This window comes from Acipenser ruthenus, chromosome 3 (assembly GCF_902713425.1).
Source record: "Acipenser ruthenus chromosome 3, fAciRut3.2 maternal haplotype, whole genome shotgun sequence".
NCBI lineage: Eukaryota > Metazoa > Chordata > Actinopteri > Acipenseriformes > Acipenseridae > Acipenser > Acipenser ruthenus.
In genome coordinates this window covers 41,393,870-41,417,523 of record NC_081191.1, presented here as the reverse complement: position 1 = coordinate 41,417,523, position 23,654 = coordinate 41,393,870, and the positions used below count along the sequence as shown (strand labels likewise).

The following is a 23,654-nucleotide window of genomic DNA, read 5'->3' as shown; positions in this document are numbered from 1 at the left end:
ATTCTAACAACCACTGGAGAGACTGAAACATTAAAATGAGCCAAAATACATGTGCACTGTATTTATATAGCAATAATAACTACCTTAAAAAGAACAATCCAAAGAATCAAACAGAAACACAAGACACCTGCGATGTGCTGTTTATATTGCTGATGGGATATAATGTGTGTATATAATGCACACCCTGAGCAGACTTGGATTTCGTGCCTTGTAAAGCCATACTTTTTAGAATACAACGTGAAGTATACTTGGGTATAAGATTCCAATATGTATAGCACATTTTGGTGTTTTTAGATGTGCATTACACACAGGATGGTTATTATAAATCGCAAAAACCCTTGTCCTGGGAAAAAGGCTTTTTACTGTAGGTCAATTTGACTGCTACTCGCACAACCAGGAAGTGGGTTTTCAGAAAGACAACCTCTCCCCTCCGCTCCATCACAATATTCCTTCTATAGCTACTAATTTATAGGCATCAGCCTATTTCTTCCTACCACCCATTCGCTTTGCTTCAATGAAACACATTTCTGCTGAATGCTTTAGGACAGTGTTACTATTTCAAGGTCTGAACATTTGGGATATTAATGTTTAATAATGGGTCTCTACTGTAAGGCTTATCAGCTGAATGACTAAGGAATTCAATCCAAAAGTAATTTTACAAATAGTTATTATTTAATATACAGTAAACAGGATGCTGGAAACACCCGCCCAAGGCTTCTAAGAAATGAAAGAGGAAAATATCCCTAGAGTCTGCGAGAGCGGGGGCGGAAGATGACTCAAAGTTGGACAGCACGGTTAACGACTTAGGACGGCAGCTAGAGAATGAACGCTTAGTTAGAGAAAGGAGGCAGCTGAGGAAGCAATGGAGAAGAGCAGAACAAAGTCAGGAGGCGGCACTCAATCTGTTACAAAGGGTCATAAAAGATAAGCTTGCAACACTGAGCAGAGCTGAGCGCCTACGGAAACACTACAAAAAGAAGGAGCGTGTGAGAACTACATTTTATAAAAGATCCATTCAAATTTGTAAACAAGTTATTCACCAGTAAGAAAAATGGCACACTAAAATCATCTAAGTTTGAGCTGTCAATTCCTTCAGACATCCCACCTATCAATCCACCAGAAAACCAAATGGAGGACTGTGCACCTAAGTGGAAAGAAGTAGAGCAAGCTGTGAAAAAGCAAGGGCATCATCAAGAGAGCTTCTGGAGTTCTACGAATCCTGTAGAAATTGATGAAAGTGGCATGGGGAAAAACAGGTTGTACCAAGAGCATGGTGCCAAGCAGATGGAGTCTTTATACCAAAAGAAAAAGATTCTACAAGCATCAGTCAGTTTCACCCTATTTCCCTAGTAAACTTAGAAGGCAAGATTTTCTTCAGCAATATTGCTCAGGGATTGTCAACCTACCTATTAAAGAACTGCTTCATTGACACTTCAGTACAAAAAGCAGGCATTCCAGGTTTCCAAGGATGCTTAGAACACATCAATGTGATCTGGCAACAAATTCAAATCAGCTAAAAAGGAGAGGAAGGAGCTCCATGTGACATTCCTGGATTTGACTAAAGAATATGATTCAGTGCCACATGAACTTCTTTGGGCAGCATTTGATTTTTTCAGTGTACCGATGACAATAACAAATTTAGTGAAAGCCTACTTTGGAGATTTGCAATTTAGTTTTTCAACTTCACAATTCAGCACTACATTGCAATACATAGAAGTTGGAATAATGGCAGGATGCACCATGTCTCCACTGTTCTCTGTGTAAAAAAACTGCCTCCTATTTTCTGTTCTGAATGCCCCTTTATCTAATCTCCATTTGTGACCCCTGGTCCTTGTTTCTTTTTTCAGGCCTAAAAAGTCCCCTGGGTCGACAATGTCAATACCTTTTAGAATTTTGAATGCAGGATAATTCTGGTCGCTTTTCTTTGCACTCTTTTTAGAGCAGCAATATCCTTTTTGTAACAAGGTGACCAGAACTGAACACAATATTCTAGGTGAGATCTTACTAATGCATTGTAAAGTTTTAACATTACTACCCTTGATTTATTTTCAACACTTTTCACAATATATCCGAGCATCTTGTTATAGCCTTTTTTATAGCTTCCCCACATTGTCTAGATGAAGACATTTCTGAGTCAACATAAACTCCTAGGTGTTTTTCATAGATGGTACGACGGGGATCTAAAGACACAGTTCGTGTGGGAGAAGTTAGACAACAAGCAGTGGAAGGGTTGAGGAGCATAGACAGCAGAGCTTTACCGGGCAAACTTAAAACTCTGGTGCTGTGTACGAGGTTTCTTTGACAACAGTTGAGAAGCTGGAAGCTTTAATCAGTTCACACGTTAGGAAATGGTTGGGAGTTCCACGCTGCCTCAGCAGAGTGGGACTGTATGGTAAAGGAATACTGCAGCTACCAGTCTCTGCTCTAACTGAGGAGTTTAAGTGCGCCAAGGTCCGACTGGAAATGACATTAGTAGATTCACGCAACAAATGCATAAGGGAGGCAGCACTTGTGTTGAAAACTGGAAGAAAGTGGGTGGCAAAGAAAGCCGTGGAAGATGCAAAGGCTGCCCTTCGAATCTGTGAAATTATGGGGCAAGTTCAGCATGGAAGAGGGGGTCTTGGTCTCAGTTCAGCTCCTCCTACATGGTACAAGCAACATCTACTCTCATGTAATGGAAATAAAAAATTGTATCAAGTACAGTAACATTTAGGGTTGTTACCATATTGCACCAATTGCTGACCCAAAGGAAACATTTTTCAGATAGATAATATATACCTTTTTTTTTTTTTTTTACATAGGAATATTCACATCGTTTATATATATATATATATATATATATATATATATATATATATATATATATATATATATATATATATATATATATATATATAAAATGAAATAGCTTTGTACAGGCCAATTTTTTTAAAAAATATAGATTTTGTATTTATTTTTTTGCTTTTGTAGTTTAATTGTCAAATCAACAAATTAATTAAAAAAAAACTGCAGTAGGTTTGTTAATACAGTACTCACACGCTACTCCTACAGAGAGAGAAACAAATTTAAATGGATAAGTCATCTTGTTAAACAGCAGTAGACAGCCCATTAAATTCCTAAAAACTCCCTGGCGCACTTTGCTGGAAAAAGAAAATATTGGTTTTACACCACCACAACCACGATATACTGTGACATGCCCATGGTACCAGGGAAGTTTTACATGGAACCCACTGGACATCAAGGGGACTGAGAAGTACACAAACTTGACATGGATACACTGACTGCACTAATTGTAAAGTTAGATTTACCTTTTTGCAGGAAGCAGTTACGTTTCCCTTTCAGCCTATTCATGAACTGCAGTAACTTTCTTTTTATCTCTGTCACTTAACAAATTTTGGCAATACTCACACTCCCTTTAGTCTGGTTACTTGATGTTGTATTGTACTAGGATTTAGGGAACACGGCGTTATTGTTATCGCTGTTTGCCTGTGTGTTTTTTTCTTGGTTCAAAGGCACAACATGTTAACTTTGACCTTCCATTTATTAAACTGATTCTCCATTAACGAATTGTTACGGTTACTGTATCACATTTTTTCCCTTTGTGTTGAATTTTTTGTTTAACGAGAATGACAAACCCCTTTCTCCTAACCAGTGTTACCTTATCTATATGCACAATAAAACTGGATTCAAGGTACCTTCTTGAGAAATCGATTCCCAAATTCCCTATGTATTTTGCATATAAATCAGTTTTGAGCTGGAATAGGGTTGGGGGACTTTAATCAAATTGAAGTGCATGCACACAGGTTCAGAAGCATCACTGTACATTTTTTTCATATTCAAAACAAGCAATTGAAAAATGACTGATTCTGTGTGCATGTAAATGTAGTACGTGACAAAACAACCCCAAACAGTGTACACAGGTAGGCGGGCTGACAGGCAGGCAGTGTGTGACTCACTTTCTGCAGGGACTGTGGTTCTGGGAGGACTCTGTGTCGCTGTCCTTGGAGCTGGGCGGCTCCTTGTAGGTGTAGAACACATCCTCCGTCTCGGTGATGTAAGTCATCTCACTCGCTAAGTTGTCCACGGAGGAGTGCCGTGGCTTCCTGTTCTCGTGGCGCAATCGAGGGCTCCGCCTGTAGGCAATCAAACACATAGCAGATGACCAAACAGCCCCAATCACGTGGGTAAAACACTTAACTTCATGACACAGAGCTCCTCCTTTCTTCGCTACATGATTTACACATCAAACAAAACTTGAAACATTGAAAACAGTGAATTAATGAAGGACCCTTGCTCAGGAAAATATAGTAATTGTACAATTAACTGTCAAAATGGCCAAACGGTGAATTCACCAAATTGTGTATATAAACACAGTGCTCCCTCTATTTTATTTCCCACTTTTGTTTGCACACTGGCATTATATTTCTGCAGAGTAGGTAGCCTCCATCACCAATGTGCCCGCTGCTTCCTGCACTACTTGGCTACTACACTACATGATTCTCAACACAACTTTGGAGGATTACTATACATTTGCAGTTTTTTTATTATTATTGCTTTTAGATGTTTATGGATGCATTTATTTTTAGGCATCTCAAACATAAAACCTATTTACACTTGAAATCTAGACTGAAATGCAGTTGCGGAATTAAGGGTGCACACCATCTTATGGAGTACAAGCACGTTTACTTCTAGTTTTGTGTGTCTTCAATTATTTGGGCTTCTGTTTCTTACCAGTTTGGCGTCATAGGCGGTGAGCGTGAAGGAAGGCTTTTGGTCTCTAGATACTCCACTGACAACGATTTTCTCAATACTGGGTTCCAGACCATCCCGCCAATGACTTTCCGGCAAAACTGATTGTTTATGGACCTGCATAGGTTCAATTGAGAGGAGTCATTGACCACACCACTTCCCACAACAGCCTGTTCAAGATAGCACCAGTAACCAGAACAGACGATACTCACTCAGTGTGTGTATATATTGCGGCAAAGAGCTACAAAATCAATATGTCAGTCTGAGAATGACAAGGGCATTATTCCCTTTACCAGTAGAGGTCTCTGGTTCTGACCGAGTCAGAGCAGTGGGGAAACGGATTAGCCGTCCTGACTTTAGAGAGGGAAAAGGAATCAGTAAAGATAGTACTCCGAAACAGAGTTTGTTTTTTTTGTTTGTTATTTTGTTTGTTTGTTTTGCTTTCCTGTATTTGTGAAAATAACCCTGTGGAAATAATTAAACACCTGTGGGTTTGAACTTCAACTGCACGACTCCAGTAATTTATTATACCAGCATGGGCCCCAGTACACACAAGCTGTATCTTGTTATCACAAAGCTCCTCAAACGTGGTGTGTTAAAGATCTTACTTGGCTGGATTCTTGTAGCCCAGGGTCCAGTTGTGAGAGAGCAGTTTTTTGACCCGAGGTACTGATCTCTTGGCCTGAAAGAAGGTGTGATGCTCCACACAGGATTTCCACAGGTTTTTGCATGCCCTGTAGTTCAACATACTGAAGGCCACGTTATGTTCCCGGGTTTCACCCTACCAAAGCAATAAGAGGCAGTTTTACAATATTACTATATCATATAAAAAAAAAATAGTGTAGTTCAAATCCCTTCCGCACTGTTGCTTGAGGCCCAGCTGGCTGTATTGGTCTTCAGGGTCCCATGGGGTTAGGGATGTTTGACAACATCATCATGCTTCAGCGACCCCTAGTGGTCAGGCGCTCAACAAGGCCATTGATGAGCCATGCTGGGCCTCACCACCAGGGCTCAGGAGTTTTGTAACATTGTTTAGATTCAGTGGCTGAAAAAAGAAGCAAATTGCTGAACAGCCAGGGACATGGATCATCGATTGATCCTCAGTCCTTCTGCTCATGAAGTGGGTTGCAGCAGTGAGGAATGTACATCTTAGAAACTAAAGTGTGGGGCAAAACTGATAGGAAAAAAAGCCTTATTAACTAATAAAACATGTGCAATTAAGCATTGCCCACTTGCAATCATTGTTTTTAAATGTAAAACTTCTTCATATACAGTGAATACAACAAATACACATTTAAACAACATCCTCATTCGAAATGCTGATTATAGTAACAGGGATTACATTTTTTTTTTTTAAATGTACTGTCAAAACATATATTGACAATATCAAAGAACAGTACTTATTAAATAACTATTATAATATATTATTTTATTTTATGTCTGGTGTTATAACTCTGAAGAACATTTTAACTAAGAACCATAGAGCTACAGTATATTATTCACATTTGCAGTAAACACTATATATGTTGGTCATAGACTTTATTATTATTATTATTTTTATTATTATTATTATTATTATTATTATTATTATTATTATTATTATTATTATTATTATTATTATTATTATTATTATTTATTTCTTAGCAGACGCCCTTATCCAGGGCGACTTACAATTGTTACAAGATATCACATTATTTTTTACATACAATTACCCATTTATACAGTTGGGTTTTTACCGGAGCAATCTAGGTAAAGTACCTTGCTCAAGGGCACAGCAGCAGTGTCCCCCACCTGAGATTGAACCCACGACCCTCCGGTCAAGAGTCCAGAGCCCTAACCACTACTCAACACTGCTGACATTTTAATACTTTAGTATTAAAATGTCCAGGGCTCCAATACAATACAATGTGTTGTCAACTAGGTGACACTGCAATCTCACAAAAGGCATTTGCAGAATACAGCGTATGAATCTGCATTAGCCAATCCGACTGGCTGCTGCTTAAATATGCCCTGGAGCATTTTTATAAATCATAAAAAAGACAAGTATGTATTTCAAAAGTCACGAGAATGACTATGTTGCATGTGTACAGTACTGTACGTACCATGAAACAAGAAAAACACATTCTTAGAAAACCAAGTGGGTTCTAATAGAGTTCAACTTTCAAAATGCAATGCGTGGGAACGTTCTCTTCTTTGAACTGTATGGCCCTACAGTCACAGTCATTTCATTTAAACTACCATTCTGCTGCCATATGCAGAGGGTAACAGCCCTGGAGTCAACTCAATATGATACAGGTTAGTTTGCATTCCGTTCACATTTGTTTGTTGCGAAACACCTCATTTGGAAACCGATACATTTCTTCTCATGTACCGGACTGATTAAAACAAAAAACATTACTTACATGTTTCTGTCTTAGCTGTATAAAGAACCGTTTCCTTTTAAAGGAAATCTTCATGATATTGACCCTAGACAAAAAAAAAAAAAAAAACAGAAAGCTCTGGTTAACGACAAACATATGTGGACATACACCAAGTGACATGTTGTTTGTGTTGCATACATCAATTGACAGGAACTCGGGTTTAGTCTGCTCAAAATAATGACAACTACAATAACAATATTAGTATAATTATTATAGTTAATATTATAGTATTAACTATATGTCTTGAATAACTATCTCAAATTGTATGGCTCAGTTTAGTGGTTTTAAAGAACTTGTCAATTTGGTATTGAATGTTCTGAAATAATTACATTAAATTTAGAAGAGTTTAAATTGAGTGCTGTTAAGAATATATAGAAACATTTAACTAACAAACTAAGATCCGCTGTCTACATAAATATCTGCTTTTCAGTAGAAAATCTATTTTGCTGTGTAACTTGATCATAGATTGGCACTGCTAATAAAATAGAAATTGATGTGCCTCTGAAAATAATGTTCTTTACTATACTTTATTACAACATTACAGTTGCATTTTACCAGGGAAAAACTTGAAACGTGAAACTGGCCAAAACTTCCAATCAGTACCCATCTAATTCCAGAAAGCAGCACCATGGTGTAATGTGCTGTCACAATTCAGGGATTAACAGGTTTCAGAATCTGATTATCAGATACCATCTCCTTTAAAATATCCTCCAACCACAAAACCAGATCATTTATAATCCTCTGCTAATTTGTACTGAGTGTGTGTGTGATGTTACTACATCAATCCTAATTATAAAAACTGGATGGGCTCTTCAAGTTAATTTGCAGTTTGATCAGACGAGAATCACTGGCTCATGCTCAATCCTGAGGGGTGTTGTCTCAGAGCAATATTCTTCAGCACAAATTAATGCAGTTTTCTGCAACTAATTTGTACATCTAAAGAAGGACCTTTCCATTAACTGAAATCAGCGCGGTGAGGAGGAGGGGGGATTGCGGTGAGGCGCGGTGAGGAGGAGGGGGGATTGCGGTGAGGCGCGGTGAGGAGGAGGGGGGATTGCGGTGCGGCACGGTGAGGAGGAGGGGGATTGCGGTGAGGCGCGGTGAGGAGGAGGGGGGATTGCGGTGCAGCACGGTGAGGAGGAGGGGGATTGCGGTGCAGCACGGTGAGGAGAAGGGGGATTGCGGTGCAGCACGGTGGGGAGGAGGGGGGGATTGCGGTGCAGCACGGTGAGGAGGAGGAGGGGGATTGCGGTGAGGCGCGGTGAGGAGGAGGGGGGATTGCGGTGAGGCGCGGTGAGGAGGAGGAGGGATTGCGGTGCGGCGCGGTGAGGAGGAGGGGGATTGCGGTGCAGCACGGTGAGGAGAAGGGGGATTGCGGTGCAGCACGGTGAGGAGAAGGGGGATTGCGGTGCAGCACGGTGGGGAGAAGGGGGATTGCGGTGCAGCACGGTGGGGAGGAGGGGGGGATTGTGGTGAGGCATGGTGAGGAGGAGGGGGGGATTGCGGTGCAGCACGGTGAGGAGGAAGGGGGATTGCGGTGAGGCACGGTGAGGAGGAGGGGGGATTGCGGTGCAGCACGGTGAGGAGAAGGGGGATTGCGGTGCAGCACGGTGGGGAGGAGGGGGGGATTGTGGTGAGGCATGGTGAGGAGGAGGGGGGATTGCGGTGAGGCGAAGGGGGATTGCGGTGCAGCACGGTGAGGAGAAGGGGGATTGCGGTGAGGCGCGGTGAGGAGGAGGGGGGATTGCGGTGCGGCGCGGTGAGGAGGAGGGGGATTGCGGTGCAGCACGGTGAGGAGAAGGGGGATTGCGGTGCAGCACGGTGAGGAGAAGGGGGATTGCGGTGCAGCACGGTGGGGAGGAGGGGGGGATTGTGGTGAGGCATGGTGAGGAGGAGGGGGGGATTGCGGTGCAGCACGGTGAGGAGGAAGGGGGATTGCGGTGAGGCACGGTGAGGAGGAGGGGGGATTGCGGTGCAGCACGGTGAGGAGAAGGGGGATTGCGGTGCAGCACGGTGGGGAGGAGGGGGGGATTGTGGTGAGGCATGGTGAGGAGGAGGGGGGGATTGCGGTGCAGCACGGTGAGGAGGAAGGGGGATTGCGGTGAGGCACGGTGAGGAGGAGGGGGGATTGCGGTGCAGCACGGTGAGGAGGAAGGGGGATTGCGGTGAGGCACGGTGAGGAGGAGGGGGGATTGCGGTGCAGCACGGTGAGGAGGAGGGGGGATTGCGGTGCAGCACGGTGAGGAGGAGGGGGGATTGCGGTGAGGCGCGGTGAGGAGGAGGGGGGATTGCGGTGCGGCGCGGTGAGGAGGAGGGGGATTGCGGTGCAGCACGGTGAGGAGAAGGGGGATTGCGGTGCAGCACGGTGGGGAGGAGGGGGGGATTGTGGTGAGGCGTGGTGAGGAGGAGGGGGGATTGCGGTGCAGCACGGTGAGGAGGAGGGGGGATTGCGGTGAGGCACGGTGAGGAGGAGGGGGGATTGCGGTGCAGCACGGTGAGGAGGAGGGGGATTGCGGTGCAGCACGGTGAGGAGGAGGAGGGATTGCGGTGCAGCACGGTGAGGAGGAGGGGGGATTGCGGTGCAGCACGGTGAGGAGGAGGAGGGATTGTGGTGAGGCGCGGTGAGGAGGAGGGGGGATTGCGGTGCAGCACGGTGAGGAGGAGGGGGGATTGCGGTGAGGCGAAGGGGGATTGCGGTGCAGCACGGTGAGGAGAAGGGGGATTGCGGTGAGGCGCGGTGAGGAGATGGGGGATTGCGGTGCAGCACGGTGAGGAGAAGGGGGATTGCGGTGCAGCACGGTGAGGAGAAGGGGGATTGCGGTGCAGCACGGTGGGGAGGAGGGAGGGATTGTGGTGAGGCACGGTGAGGAGGAGGGGGGATTGCGGTGCAGCACGGTGAGGAGGAGGGGGGATTGCGGTGAGGCACGGTGAGGAGGAGGGGGGATTGCGGTGCAGCACGGTGAGGAGGAGGGGGGATTGCGGTGAGGCATGGTGAGGAGGAGGGGGGGATTGCGGTGCAGCACGGTGAGGAGGAGGAGGGATTGCGGTGCAGCACGGTGAGGAGGAGGGGGGATTGCGATGCAGCACGGTGAGGAGGAGGGGGGGATTGCGGTGAGGAGGGGGAGGGGATTGCGATGCAGCACGGTGAGGAGGAGGGGGAGATTGCGGAGCTTTGCATCTCCCACTTAGTGAAAAACTGCGAGATTCACATCGCAACTCAAAATAAGTAAGCCACAGATTCTTAAATGCAGTGGTAGTCATGACACTAAAATACAGTACTGTAATGTCATTTTAATTCATAGGCCATTACACATAACACTGCAAGGCAGTTAAACTAAGCACCCTCACAAGGCGATAGCCATTTCCTAAACCACAAGCCTAGAATTGCCTTACCAGGAGTAGAAACTTGTGCAAATCATATTCCGAAAGACAGGGAGTCCCCCAGAGGCTATTCCTATGAGCAGCTCTGCATTGTTAGGATCCTGCAATAGAAAGTAAAATGGAAATGTGAAAAATACTGTATATATGATATATACAGAGGTTAAATATGTAAGTGAAAAGATTCATTTCTATTGAGCACCACCTGTCATGGAATTGTGTTGAGAGAATCATAGAATACAGCGTGTAAAAAAGACACTGAGAGGGGTCTTTAAATCACCAATATGGTAAGAGTTTAAAATAATTTGGCACTGAAATCATTAATATTCACTGGACATGACCTTTAATAGATATTCCTTAAAATAATCATAGAATATAACTGTGTAACAACTATAAAACATGTTACAACACTTAAGTTCATGTTACAACACTTATGAATAATACTCTTCTGGGGTTCTTACTGGTAATGCAACTTAAGTAAGAAAATCAAGAAATACATCAGTGCAACAGTACATGTTACAATGGTTCTCAATAATGCTCTTCTGGGACGGCTACCAGTAGAGAATTTTTATTACTATTGTAGTCTGATGTACTCAAATTATCTATATATCTAAAGCCACAGAGGCAGTAAAGCAATCCTGTTTTTAACAAAAACCTGGACAAAAATGTGATTGAAAAAATCGCTTCTCTATAGAAAATGTCATTTGTAGCTACTAGCTCATCAGAACATATTGTTTGTATATGAAAATATAATTGACGTGTATATAGAGCATCATTTACAAAAGGTATATAGGGGGAGAAGAAGGAATGTTCCAAGAACTGCGTCCAGGAAATGTATTATGTCATCTTCCCACATAATACCCAACACTGGCCACAAGCTGTTCCCACTAGTAAAGCCATTGTTCAAGGTCTCGGGGGAGCTGTTCTTTGAGGTGGTGCAGAGCTAATGTGCAACAAGTTTCCTATTCTAAACATTTCCAGAACTTTTCAACACCGCCTCTGTTACAGTATGTGTAGGCTTGCAACTGAAAAAACACAAGATCAGATTGTGTGATCTTTACTCACAGGGGCACAATTTAAAGCCTGGGAAAAGCGAAGGCAGATCATCAGTGATCCTAAGGAGTCTCAGACATTCAGAAACATTTAGGGTTTGTACATTAAGGCAAGACAAGCACTTTCTATAAAGCCGTAGTATGTGATAAATTCCTACAATTATAATTGAAATCACTATTCTAATGTTCTATCCTTTAAAACATTAAAATATATTTAATGTAACAAGTGAGATTTTCAGATATCCTTGTAATCCACCTCCATGCAGGAGAATCTGGGCTTTGCTGTAGTGACCCCTGCTGAAGGATGATGGAATTGCACAGTTGCTCTTGGCAGTTGTCAACCATTATTGCTGCATTATGGCCAGCACTAAATTACATGCAACACCTTTAAAATATATTAATGATAATGTATTCATATTCAATTTGGTATAATTGTTTTGAATGTGTATGTCCTCATAGGTAGTTTATAATAGAGCTAATCTTCTGCATAAAGCTTCAGGTCGGAAAAAGAACAAAGGTACCTTTGAAGATGCAGTGACAACACATAGCACTGTAATATCAGCAAGCCCATCAATACTTTTTAAAACAATTTTACTTCATCCCTACTGTAAGAGAAACCCAGTCTACAGTCTGCAACATAACACTAGGGTAAGTGTTAAAAATCTAACCAACCTATTTGAGTTTGCATTACAAAACATGTAGTGCCTCTGGTTTAAAAATCAACATTCCTTACCCTTAATAACCTTGTTACCTTTTATACTACTCTCTTTTTAATTGTGAACTTCAGATTTCTAATGCATTTTTGTTTGCTGGATAAAGAGAGACTCCACTGTGCTTTTTTGAGTTAATATACCATTAGGCTGATTTGCATGTCAATTAATATGAAAAAACAAAACAAATAACACATACTCTAGCGCTGTGCAATTCTACACCATAAAACTCCATGGTTCTGGCAATATTCAAATAGCAAAGCTCTGCTTCTGACTGTCTGAGGCCTCTGAAAAAAAAAAAAAAAAAAAGCATTACTTTACACCACGTTACTATATATAAAATATATAATATAATTAGGCTTGCTACTATTCAATTTTAATTTTTTTTGCCAAATCAACGCTTAATATTGACGTTTATTTTAGAAAGAATTTACCCTTTTTTTCAATCTTTTTTTTCAATTCAAGCAGAGAATGGGTGAAATCGACTTTTATGCTTTAAAAAAAACAAACAAAAAAACAGACTTTTTATGCCATTGAGAAATGTCTCATTTAGCAAAGCCCCTTTATCATATTCAACATGCAACAAAACCATGGTTACCAACATTTTAATTGAAATAACGTTTGGTCACAGCAGAGCTATACCTGGTAAAGATAAAGATAAAATATCCTACACAATTTAAAAAATTGTCTCAAATAAACCGTAGAAAACGCAGCATATAAAATGCCAGAACAAAACATTAGATACCTGACAGAACTAACTGGCACTTATTCTTCAGCACAGCTGGAGTCACTGGAAGGTAAGGCAGACGGGCCGCTTCGTCGGTCAGGGGATTGTGCAAAATACTCATTCAAAGTTTTCCTCTTGCGCCCCATTTTCAAATCAAACTGCCGGTAGTAACTGTTACCGTATACCTAGCAAGCCTACCTACACCTTAACCTGCTACATTCAAAAGTAGGCGCTTTGAATGAGAGGCGCTTGAGCTGGCAAATGAATGTGCACAGTCAGTACAGGTCTTGATGATTGACAGTCATTTAAACGAATGACAGCATTCTGGTGCTGCTTCAGTCAACAACATCTGACAGAACTGGGTGAAATGACAGTGACAGTGAAACTATACTAACAGATCACTGAGATGATTGACAGCGACCCCTAGCCATTCAGAGTGGAACAGACAGTAAGTATAAAAACTAAACAAACTATAGATGGTTTCTAAATTGTGATTTTTGGTACGAAAATAAAAACTAGCTAGTGGTTTTACTGACGTTTATCCTATATAAATTTATTTAATTCGAACATTTTTTGGCAATTCAACATTTAACGAGCTTTACCGATTAATATTGAGAAGTAGCAAGCCTAGATATAATACAAGATATAATACAACTTCAACTTTAAATATCTAACAAAGAACAACACAGTTCTTTTAATATGAGAGATTGACTGCTGATTTGCATTTTCCATGACAGGAAGGCAGAAGAACACAGCACACAAGACTGTCCAAGGGGCTGTTTGGACAACAGATGTTCGGATAAATCGAAGTTCACATAATCAAAGTTCTGCTTTATTTTTAAAAGAATGTGTACAGGTATTGTAACACCTCTGCTTTTAGGAAGCATTTTGAATGGGTTACCTGTGCTGGTTATGCAGTGATCCCACTCTGGTAAGAAAGTCTTCGTCCTGATCAGGTATAAAGTGGAATTTAGACAGATATCCAGGAGGGTGCTCAGAGGAACTGTAGTCTCCAAGTTCAGCTGTGGAAAGAAAATGTATTACATTGATAGTAACATTGGTTTACAAAAGTAGCAATTAAAGTCATGAGGCCTGACTAACAAGTAGTACAGTCATTATCAATTCCAATGGTATAAATCAGTGGTTTTCAACTTGTGGTACGCGTACCATTCCTGGTACGTGAAAGCCTTGCCACTGGTATGCAGTGGCAGTTATCTTTTTGGGTGCGTTTTAGCACTTTGACCAGAACAGAACTATTGCTGCAGATTTTTTAATATGTACAATTGAAGTTCTTAATCATAAAAATTAAATTTATATAAATATTCAGTTTAAAAACAGTTTGCGTTTAAAACACTGTTACTTTTTTATTACATAGATAACCGGATGACCTGGTCAAAGCACTAAAGCAAACCCTTATCTGCTTGTTTTCTCATCCCTATTTCCGGGAAACTGAGAATCCTGTTTAATCACATCACGTCCATTCACTTCGCGCTAAAATCAACAGAGGATTGAGATTTTTAAAAACAGCAAATTTTGTTAAAACAGAAAGATAGGGTAAATAGAAAGGATGGATCGATTTGTGACGGTAAAACGGAAAGATCATGGAGAAAATGAACAGTGCCACAGTTTCCTCCACTGAGCCAACTACAAAGAAAAAGACGTAGAGTAAACCTGAAAAGAACGGGTGTCGATGTTATGATGATAAATATTTGTCATATGGATTCACAATTGCAAATAGTGAAGGTAAGCAGCCACTTTGCATAATCTATGGTGAAGTGCTGTCAAATAACTATGAAACCCTCGCATCTTCAGAGACATTTGAAAACAAAACACAAAGAAAAGTTTTTCAAAAGGAAACTGAACGAATTAAATAACAGCAGTGTAGAAATCCACTTCTAGAAAATCCACTAGAAATTTACAGAAATCCACTTCTCAGTCAACGAAAGCTTTGGAAGCATCACATGCTGTTTCTTTGGTTGTTGCTAAGGCAAAGAAACCACACACAATTGTCGAAGAGCTTATAGTCCCAGCTACTTTGGCCATTGCAGACATAAGGCTCTGTTCGAAAGCTGTTTCAACTATTAAAATGATGCCATACTTTGACAATTCAGGGGCAAGGAGGATCGATGAAATGGCGGAAGACATTATTGAAGAAAATGTGGCTGACAAACAATTTTCTTTACAGTTGGTTGAATCGACAAGTGACTGGGTTTGTTCGTTATGTAGATTCATCAGGAATCACTGAACAGATTCTATTCTGCAAATCGGTACCTACCAGAACTATTGGTGAAGAACTTTTCAAAGTGATTGACAGTTTATTTCGGGATAAAGGCATATCATGGGCATGGTGTAATTGGGTTTGTACTGACGGTGCTGCTTCAATCACATGGAAAACAAATTGACTCATTGCACGGATCAAAAGAGAAAATCCAGCAGTTGAACTGAACCATTGCATTATACACAGACAGACCTTGGCAGCAAAGCACATGAGTATGGAATTGCACGAGACTATGAATACAGCAGTGAAAGTGATAAACCTGATCAAGTCACAACCATTGAACTCATGTTTTAAGTAACGAAATGAGGTTGCAGCATACCCAGCTTCTTCTGTACACAGAAGTGCGTTGGCTTTCTAGGGGGAAAGTATTGCAAAGACTTTTTGAACTGAGACAAGAAGTGCTTGAATTTCTCAGTGGAATCGCATCCGACCTACAGGCTCACTTTTTAGACGAGACTTTTTAGCAGACTCGCTCATCTGGTGGATATTTTCGGAAAGGTGAATGATCTGAACCTGTCTTTGCAAGCTTATGACAGTCATATACTGACAATGAATAACAAATTGCATTCTTGAAAAAAAAATAGAGTTATTGAAATCGAGATCGATGACAGGAAACTTTGCATCATTTGCTTTACTGAATGACTTTAAGGAGGAAAACCAAGTAAGATCGAAGGACATTAAAACAACGGTGGATAATCACCTCGAAAAACATTGTGGGGAATTTTTAAAATACTTTCCTACAATAAAAACGCAATACCTCAGAAATGATTGGATCATTGATCCCTTTTTTGACGTATACATTTCCAATGCCGACCTATCAGAAAATCTGAAAGAAGAATTAATCGATCTACCAACAAACCGATCACTTCAGCCTTCTTACCATGGGAGCTCACTTACAGACTTTTGGATCGGGATAGGGAACAGAATTCAAAGGCCAAAGGAGAGAAGTTGCACTTAAATGTCTTCTGCCTTTCGGTTCAACGTATCTGTGTGAAGCAGCATTTTCTGCCCTGGCTGTCATCAGAAACAGACATTGCAATAGACTTAATTTGGAAAATGACTTGGTGGTTGCAGTGAGCACAGTGAAGCCAAGAATCCCAAAACTGCTTGGAAGAAAGCAGGCCCACATTTCCCATTAAGGTAAGAATTGTGTATTATCATTATACAATAAAATGACACAGCATTAACAAAGGCTATTATTATTATTATTATTATTATTATTATTATTATTATTATTATTATTATTATTATTATTATTAATAAAGGACACTCATTTTATAAAAATAAATTAGGTAATGCTTTGCCTCAGCGCCCTCCATTTTCTGATTTGGTCTTAATTATTAGTTGCTCGCTTTTAAAGTGTACTTACTTTCATATCATACACATCTTTTGGATGCTTGTCATGAAAGCGATTTACAATGTGGTATTTATTCAAATGCATGCGTCAAGCGCACAGAGCCTCTGGAATTTCATGTGTGAATTTGTATGTGTTGAGGTGAAGTGAGCAGAAAGAAAGATGTCGTTGTTGGTGTTATACTATGGCGTTGAAGTTTGTTTACAATTAGGTAACTCTGGGTTGTACTTTATAATAAACATTTTAGAATAGTTAACTGGTACGCTCGATGACCACAGCTTGAAAAATATAAGGGCATGAATGTAACAACTAGTATACAATTAAAAAATAATAAAAAATTCAACCCATTACCTGATCTGATCTCATCAATACCCACTAAGGCAATAAATTGGATTTTTATGAAAATTACATAAGGGTTATATTGTAACAAGTGTATTGCAGCACTGTTTGGCAGCTTGATATGTTTTTCAGCCAAATCCTAAAGCTTGCAAAATCTAAATATGGATTGAACTTATTTGAAAAGTATACTAGTTTTGCTAAATGTGTAAGGCATACATATAGGGAATATCCAATGCCCAATCCAATGACTCAGGCAGGGGCAAAATTTTAACATCAGGTAGACAGATTAAGTTTACAATTAGGCATGCTTAAAATTTAAAGGGTAGAGCACAGCACACAGTAACGATAAAGAATCAAGAAGTGCAGTTAACATATTTAATGACTGATGAAATACAAGTCAAAACTTCTGCACTGTTGTCCACTGTTTTGTCATTTCAAATATTTTCACAAAACAAACATTAAACTTCAAAGCTGCACTGTCTAGTGCAAAACATCATGAAAAACGTTAGGTTATTATCATAACCCTGGTTCCTTGAAATAGAAATGCAACCATTACCTCATGGGTATTAATCCTTTAATACTGTCTAACCTTAACAGAAATATCAAAGCTGCATGTAGTGCCAGTGATGCAGTCGCGCCCGGCCCCGAGGACATAAAAAGACTGCTGACACTGACATCGTCATAATTTTTCCTTTCACCGACCTGAAGCAAGGAGAGAGATCTATGAATATCAGTTATCATTTAGAGATATCTCAAATTGCATTTTAAGATATCTTGAAATATTTAGAGATATCTGTAAAACATTTCCAGATATCTTAAATTGAATTCCAGATATCTTTAATTGTGCAGTTTTTAAGATATCTAAAATTAATTTAAAGATATCTGTAAATCAATTTGAGATATCTAAAAATGAAATACAGAAGTCATTTCCAGATATCTCGAAATAGCTTCCTGTTCATTTGAAGCTATCTTCAAATGATTTAGAGATATCCCTAAATGAACAGGAAGTAATTTGAAGATATCTTAAAATGTTTTAATGGTATCTCTAAATGAACAGGAAGTTATTTTGAGATATCTCTAAATGATTTAGAGATATCTCTAAACCGTATGGATTGTGCTAGCATGGCACGCCAAACTGTCATTTAGAGATATCTTAAAATGAGGGTTTTAAAGATATCTCTAAATCATTTAAAGATATCTTCAAATAACGTCCTGTTCATTTAAAGATATCTGTAAATCATTTGAAGATATCTTCAAATAACTTCCTGTTCATTTCGAGATATCTCTAAATCATTTAGAGATATCTCTAAATAACTTCCTGTTCATTTGAAGATATCTTTAAATAGACAGGAAGTCAATTGAAGACATAGAGCATTTTCACAGGAAGTCATTTCCAGATATCTCGAAATAGCTTCCTGTTCATTTGAAGACATCTTCAAATGTTTTAGAAATATCTCTAAATAAACAGGAAGTTATTTGACGATATCTTAAAATGATTTACAGATATCTTTAAAACCCGCATTTTAAGATATCTCTAAATGACAGTTTGGCGTGCCATGCTAGCACAATCCATACGGTTTAGAGATATCTCTAAATCATTTAGAGATATCTCAAAATAACTTCCTGTTCATTTAGAGATACCATTAAAACATTTTAAGATATCTTCAAATTATCTTCAAATGTTTTAGAGGTATCTCTAAATGAACAGGAAGTTATTTAGAGATATCTCTAAATGAACAGGAAGTTATTTGAAGATATCTTCAAATGATTTAGAGATATCTTTAAATGATTTAGAGATATCTTTAAATGAACAGGACATTATTTAGAGATATCGAAAAATATTGAAAAGTATTTCAAGATATCTCAAAAACATTTAGAGATATCTTAAAATGATTTAAAGATATCTAAGAATGCATTTTAGATATCTCATTTAAAGCTCAATTTAAAGATATCTGTAAATCATTTTGAGATATCTCTAAATGTATTTTAGGTATCTTAAAATGATTTAGAGATATCTAAATAATTGAAGATATCTTCAAATATTTAGAGATATCTTCAAATATTTAGAGATATCTATAAATGAATTTGAGATATCTCTAAATGATCATTTGGCTTGCCATACTATGAACAGATAAGTCACACTTTTATCTGATTTATTGCTTGTATGTTACACTTATTGCGATTACTACGTGTTATAGTAATTTTACTTCACGTTTTGTCCCTCAGTGGCCTTGTGCTCCGTGCGAAGCCAGCAGCTCTACTGCTTCTTCTGCGGGATCGAACACCTTAAGTCAGCTGCTTGCAGTTTTTCCCAAAGCGTCTCACTGCCACATTAACGTCTGCTTGCAGAATTAGTGTGAAAACTGTTAGGGCTCTAACAGTAGGCTCTCCTCAGTTTTCAAACTGTTGGTCAGCCAAGAGCGTTATAGGTGGGCACCCCTATATCGCTCCCATGGTGACTGTGTGTCCCAGACCTGCTCCCGTTCCCGCCAGTACTTTTGTACAACGAACGAGGTTACCCTGCCGATTCACTAGCAGTCGCTGGGCTCAGCTCTGATTCAGGTCTGACTGCTTGCAGTCCTTCCCTCAGTGTTTCGTTGCCGCTCTGGTCTCTGCTTGCAGTGCCCTTGCGAAGGCTGTCAGGGCTTGACAGCGGGCTTCCTGCAGTCTTAGGACTGTGTTTGGTTAAGCCAGAAGCTATACAGGTGGGCACCCCTGTATATTGCTTCTTCGGTAACTGTAGGTCACTGATCTACCAACGCTCTTAGTGAGCGAGATTACCGCAACGGTAGTGTACCATGCTCTGCACCATACCATACCGTGTGCACCGCACTGTGTACTGTACAGTTTGCATTGTGCACTGTACTGTACCATGTGTACAGTAAAAAAAACACATTTGTAGGTGAAAAACACAGATAAAAAAAAGAAGTCGGTACATTTATAAATATATAAAAACACATGAAATGTTCATCTACTAAAATAAAGGGCTTTACAGCTTTGCAAGTAAGAAATGGCAGTGTCCAGTGTGAAAACAAAACACTAAATGATAAATTAACATCTTAAGTAGCACTACAGCATTAAAATGCTCAATATAAAACAAATGTGCCTAAGTTACAAGCTCTTGCAGTGCAAAATAAAAAACAAAATATGGGTTGTAGCAACAGGAAAGCGTAAATCAAAATCAGACTGCGGAGTCTGGATCCGAAACGGCCAAACTCCACGTCTTCGTTATCTGAACCGAAGATAACCCTAACCCTGAATCATTCAATGCACAAGCATTATTTGTGCATGGTTATTAAAAACCGGAAATTCATGATAAAAATTTGACTTTCAGCTCAAAGTTGGGGTAGGGCGATCGTTCAAACCGGGGTGATGACTCGGCAGAATCGGGTAAACTAACTGGCAAACCAACGTTAATAAACTAAGTGACAAACTAAATTAACAAAACACCCTTACATATGGTAAAAATGCAGCAGCGGCTCAAACAGTAATTATAAATACGAAAATTAATTTTAGCAAAGGTTATTAACACAGCACCGCACAACACACATTAAAAAATGCAGCAGCAGCTCTAGCTTACTCTGGCGATGACAAGTCGATTTTAAAAAGATTGAGTAAACCATTTGAATTTGATGATGATGAGTCATCAGGTTACAAAACAGTACTGTATCAGTTTTGAAACCGTTATTAATGAATCACTATTGGTGCCAAAAACATGTTATTTTAAGCAAAGTTCCTGTTCCTTTAGACAGAGCATTTACAATGGGAAAATTTAGTTTCACCAGTTGTTCCCTAAGCCGAAGTGTTCTCTTAGGAGGTGTTCCTATACTTAGAGACTACTGAATTTAAAATAATCTCTAGCAACGCATTCAATTTATGTAACAGAGAATACAAACAGCAGAAAGCTAAATATTTTATTTTACACAATAAATAAATAAATAAATCCAGTCATCAGTTATGAGTAATCAAATAATTCAGAAATGTACTTGATCCTAAACATTACATTTAGCAAACTGTCAGCCTTAAGGTAAACTTATGTGCATTTGGGATTAAACTATTTAATAATCTGTGGTAATGTCTATCTGTCTGACTAACTAGAAATATATATAGATGAACATAGTTGTATTATTGAGGGATCTTTATGCAGTTTCCTTATTAATTTTAATCAAGAACAGGTTGTATCTACAGCATAACCAAAGTTTATTGTGTGATTCCATATATATATTTGTTAAAGTGGTCCTAGTTAAAGAAATAATTCCATACACCTTGAATTGCACTACAATCTTATTTGGCAGGTATTTTCAGAGAAAAAGAAGTGAACAAAGAAAGGCTCAAGCTCCAACAAATGTGTGCTGAATCCAGGAAAGCTTCAGAAACAAACCAGTCCAAGGGACAGACCATTTACACAGAAATATGTGCTAAATTTCAGAAGTGTTTCTAAACCAGAGTACATCTTGTATGTGAACCAAAGGTGAACTTTACAAGAATGTTGAATACAGCAGTTTTAAATGATGGAACAGTTCCACTTAAATGCATTATTAAGAAATGGATCAGAAAGGTTTTGTATCTGCCACTGGAAGCATGTCAGATTGTTCCAGTTTCAGTGGCCTGGTTTTGTTCACTTCTAGGAATAAGCAATTGTTTAAACGGACAGACCCAAAACCTGAAATGCTGAATAGCCCATAGAAATGAAACAAACCAGAACAATTCTTTCTTTCTTTCTTTTTCTTTCTTTCATGAAAAAGGTGCCAGATTGGCAGCACTGGAGACAGAAAAGGGCAGGTGGGGAAAGAGTTCAGTCTACATGCACATCCAACACTTGGCCTCTCATTCTTAGATCATATGCAAAGGTTACCAGTGAGTGTGTTGATTTTTGTGTGTTTATAGTCCACTGAGGGTTAAGTGGACAACTCCCAACTCATTTAACTTGAAAGCATGATTCCGATCCTAACTTGTTAGACCACAGCATTGTACCTACAGTACTAAAAAATGCTTTAAAAAAAAAAATATTGGTAAGTTTCTTTATTTTAAAGCAAAGTAGCATAGAACAGTGTTTCTCAAACTTTTTAGCCTGTGCCCCTCTTCTGACACCCCCCCCCCCCCTCCTCCCCTCCCCATACCCCTTTCACTTCTAAACATAAAACGTTCTGTGTGGGTACTGCTCGTATTCAATCATCAAGTACGTAAAGCCATACTGTATGAACTCCTCTTGATATTACCTCCGCTTAACTTTACGTTGTGTCGCTTCCCTGCTTGTGTGGCTTGCTTCTCAATATCTCCTACCAGTACCTCACAACAATCAGTTTTACTGGCTTCTCTGCATGATGTGTTTTTTTTTCCTTTTGCACGAACCAGCCACCGAACCATCATAATAAGTGCAAACTTAACACTGCAAATAATAGTTTACTGATTGTGACCAACGCTTACTAATGTGCACGCCATGTAGTAAGTTGATAAACAATGTACATCACCAGATGGCAGCAGAATTTGTCCATTATAAATATGCAAGCTCAAAAGGCACAAGTCATATTCAGTGCGCTATCTAGAAACTTTGATATGCCAGGAAGTGTCAGCAGTAAGATTTGGTTTGAGTTAATATATATAGGTAAAGATGTGTGCAGTAATTCTTTTTTCCCTGTACCTTCTCATACCCCACCTGCGCCCCCCAGTTTGAGAACCACTGCCATAGAAGATGTTACTTACACTGCACTGTGTAGGAAGCAAGGACAACCGCCGAACTGGGAGGACAGTTTAACCTGTGGCACAAAAAGAGCAATCGGGTAACACAGACACTGCTATTCCAAACAAGCAAAGTCCATCAACCTCACTCAGGACCTTTACTATAGGCCACACATCTGGACCCTGAGGTCCGGAGTCCTCCAGGTTTTATAGCTATCATTAAATTAAATTAAATTAAATTAACTGATTAACAACTGGAAGGACTCTCCACTGAAACTGGTGAAACTGGTTCAATTACATAACTTATGGATGAAATAAAGACCAAGAGAACCCCAGACCTTGAGGACCCAAATTGTGCACCCTTGCAGTTTTCCCACCTGGGCACTGTACTTAATCAGAAACAGAGTGTAAAATGTCCAGTTTGTTTACATTGCAGATAGCAATACAAGCTTAACCTAATTGACAGACCTTCATTTAGTGTAACTTAGCACTTCAGTGAAATTGCAGGACTCCCATTATACAGTCATCAAGCAGCAAAAACGAATTTTAAAAGATGGAAAATCTGGAGGCAGCCCACTTCACATCAGGGATGGAAATACAACTTCTATTGCATGGTTGTTTCACCCATTCCAGGTTTTAATACAAGCTTTACTGGCCACATTGTATAGGTAATAAGCTTCTCTGTGTCTTATTAAACTCACAGTAAAACCAGAATGGGATCAAACCGCTATGCAATGGGAGTCTTATGTTGATCCCTACACTTGCCCCCATTGCAGTACAACACAACACACATCAAAACACAACCTGCCAAGCTGTAAGAAAAGCACCCATACAAGAGAAAAATGAAAATCCTTACCTTCCTTCTAGGATATCATTCTTCAGTTGTAAAAAATAGAAATGCCTGAAAGACATAGAGGTAATTATGTATTACTTTGTTTTATACACACGACTTCAGACTCTGTCACCAT

General features: G+C 39.7%; 1 protein-coding gene across 6 annotated transcripts in view; it reads right to left on the bottom strand.

The window, feature by feature from the left end:
• Positions 1-23,654, bottom strand: part of ptpn3 (protein tyrosine phosphatase non-receptor type 3) — a 190,152-nt gene that overhangs the window by 71,525 nt on the left and 94,973 nt on the right. For all 6 annotated transcript variants that reach the window (XR_009318150.1, XM_059012938.1, XM_034059035.3 and 3 more), the window contains 9 exons: positions 23,543-23,587; positions 22,711-22,763; positions 13,938-14,058; positions 12,509-12,596; positions 10,563-10,651; positions 7,152-7,215; positions 5,358-5,530; positions 4,732-4,866; positions 3,957-4,133 (listed from right to left, as the gene is read on the bottom strand). Coding sequence is in view for 5 of the 6 variants with exons in the window: in XM_059012938.1 (XP_058868921.1) it covers positions 3,957-4,133; positions 4,732-4,866; positions 5,358-5,530; positions 7,152-7,215; positions 10,563-10,651; positions 12,509-12,596; positions 13,938-14,058; positions 22,711-22,763; positions 23,543-23,587 (945 nt within the window). In the remaining variant the exon portion in view is untranslated. The remainder of the gene's footprint in view (positions 1-3,956; positions 4,134-4,731; positions 4,867-5,357; positions 5,531-7,151; positions 7,216-10,562; positions 10,652-12,508; positions 12,597-13,937; positions 14,059-22,710; positions 22,764-23,542; positions 23,588-23,654) is intronic.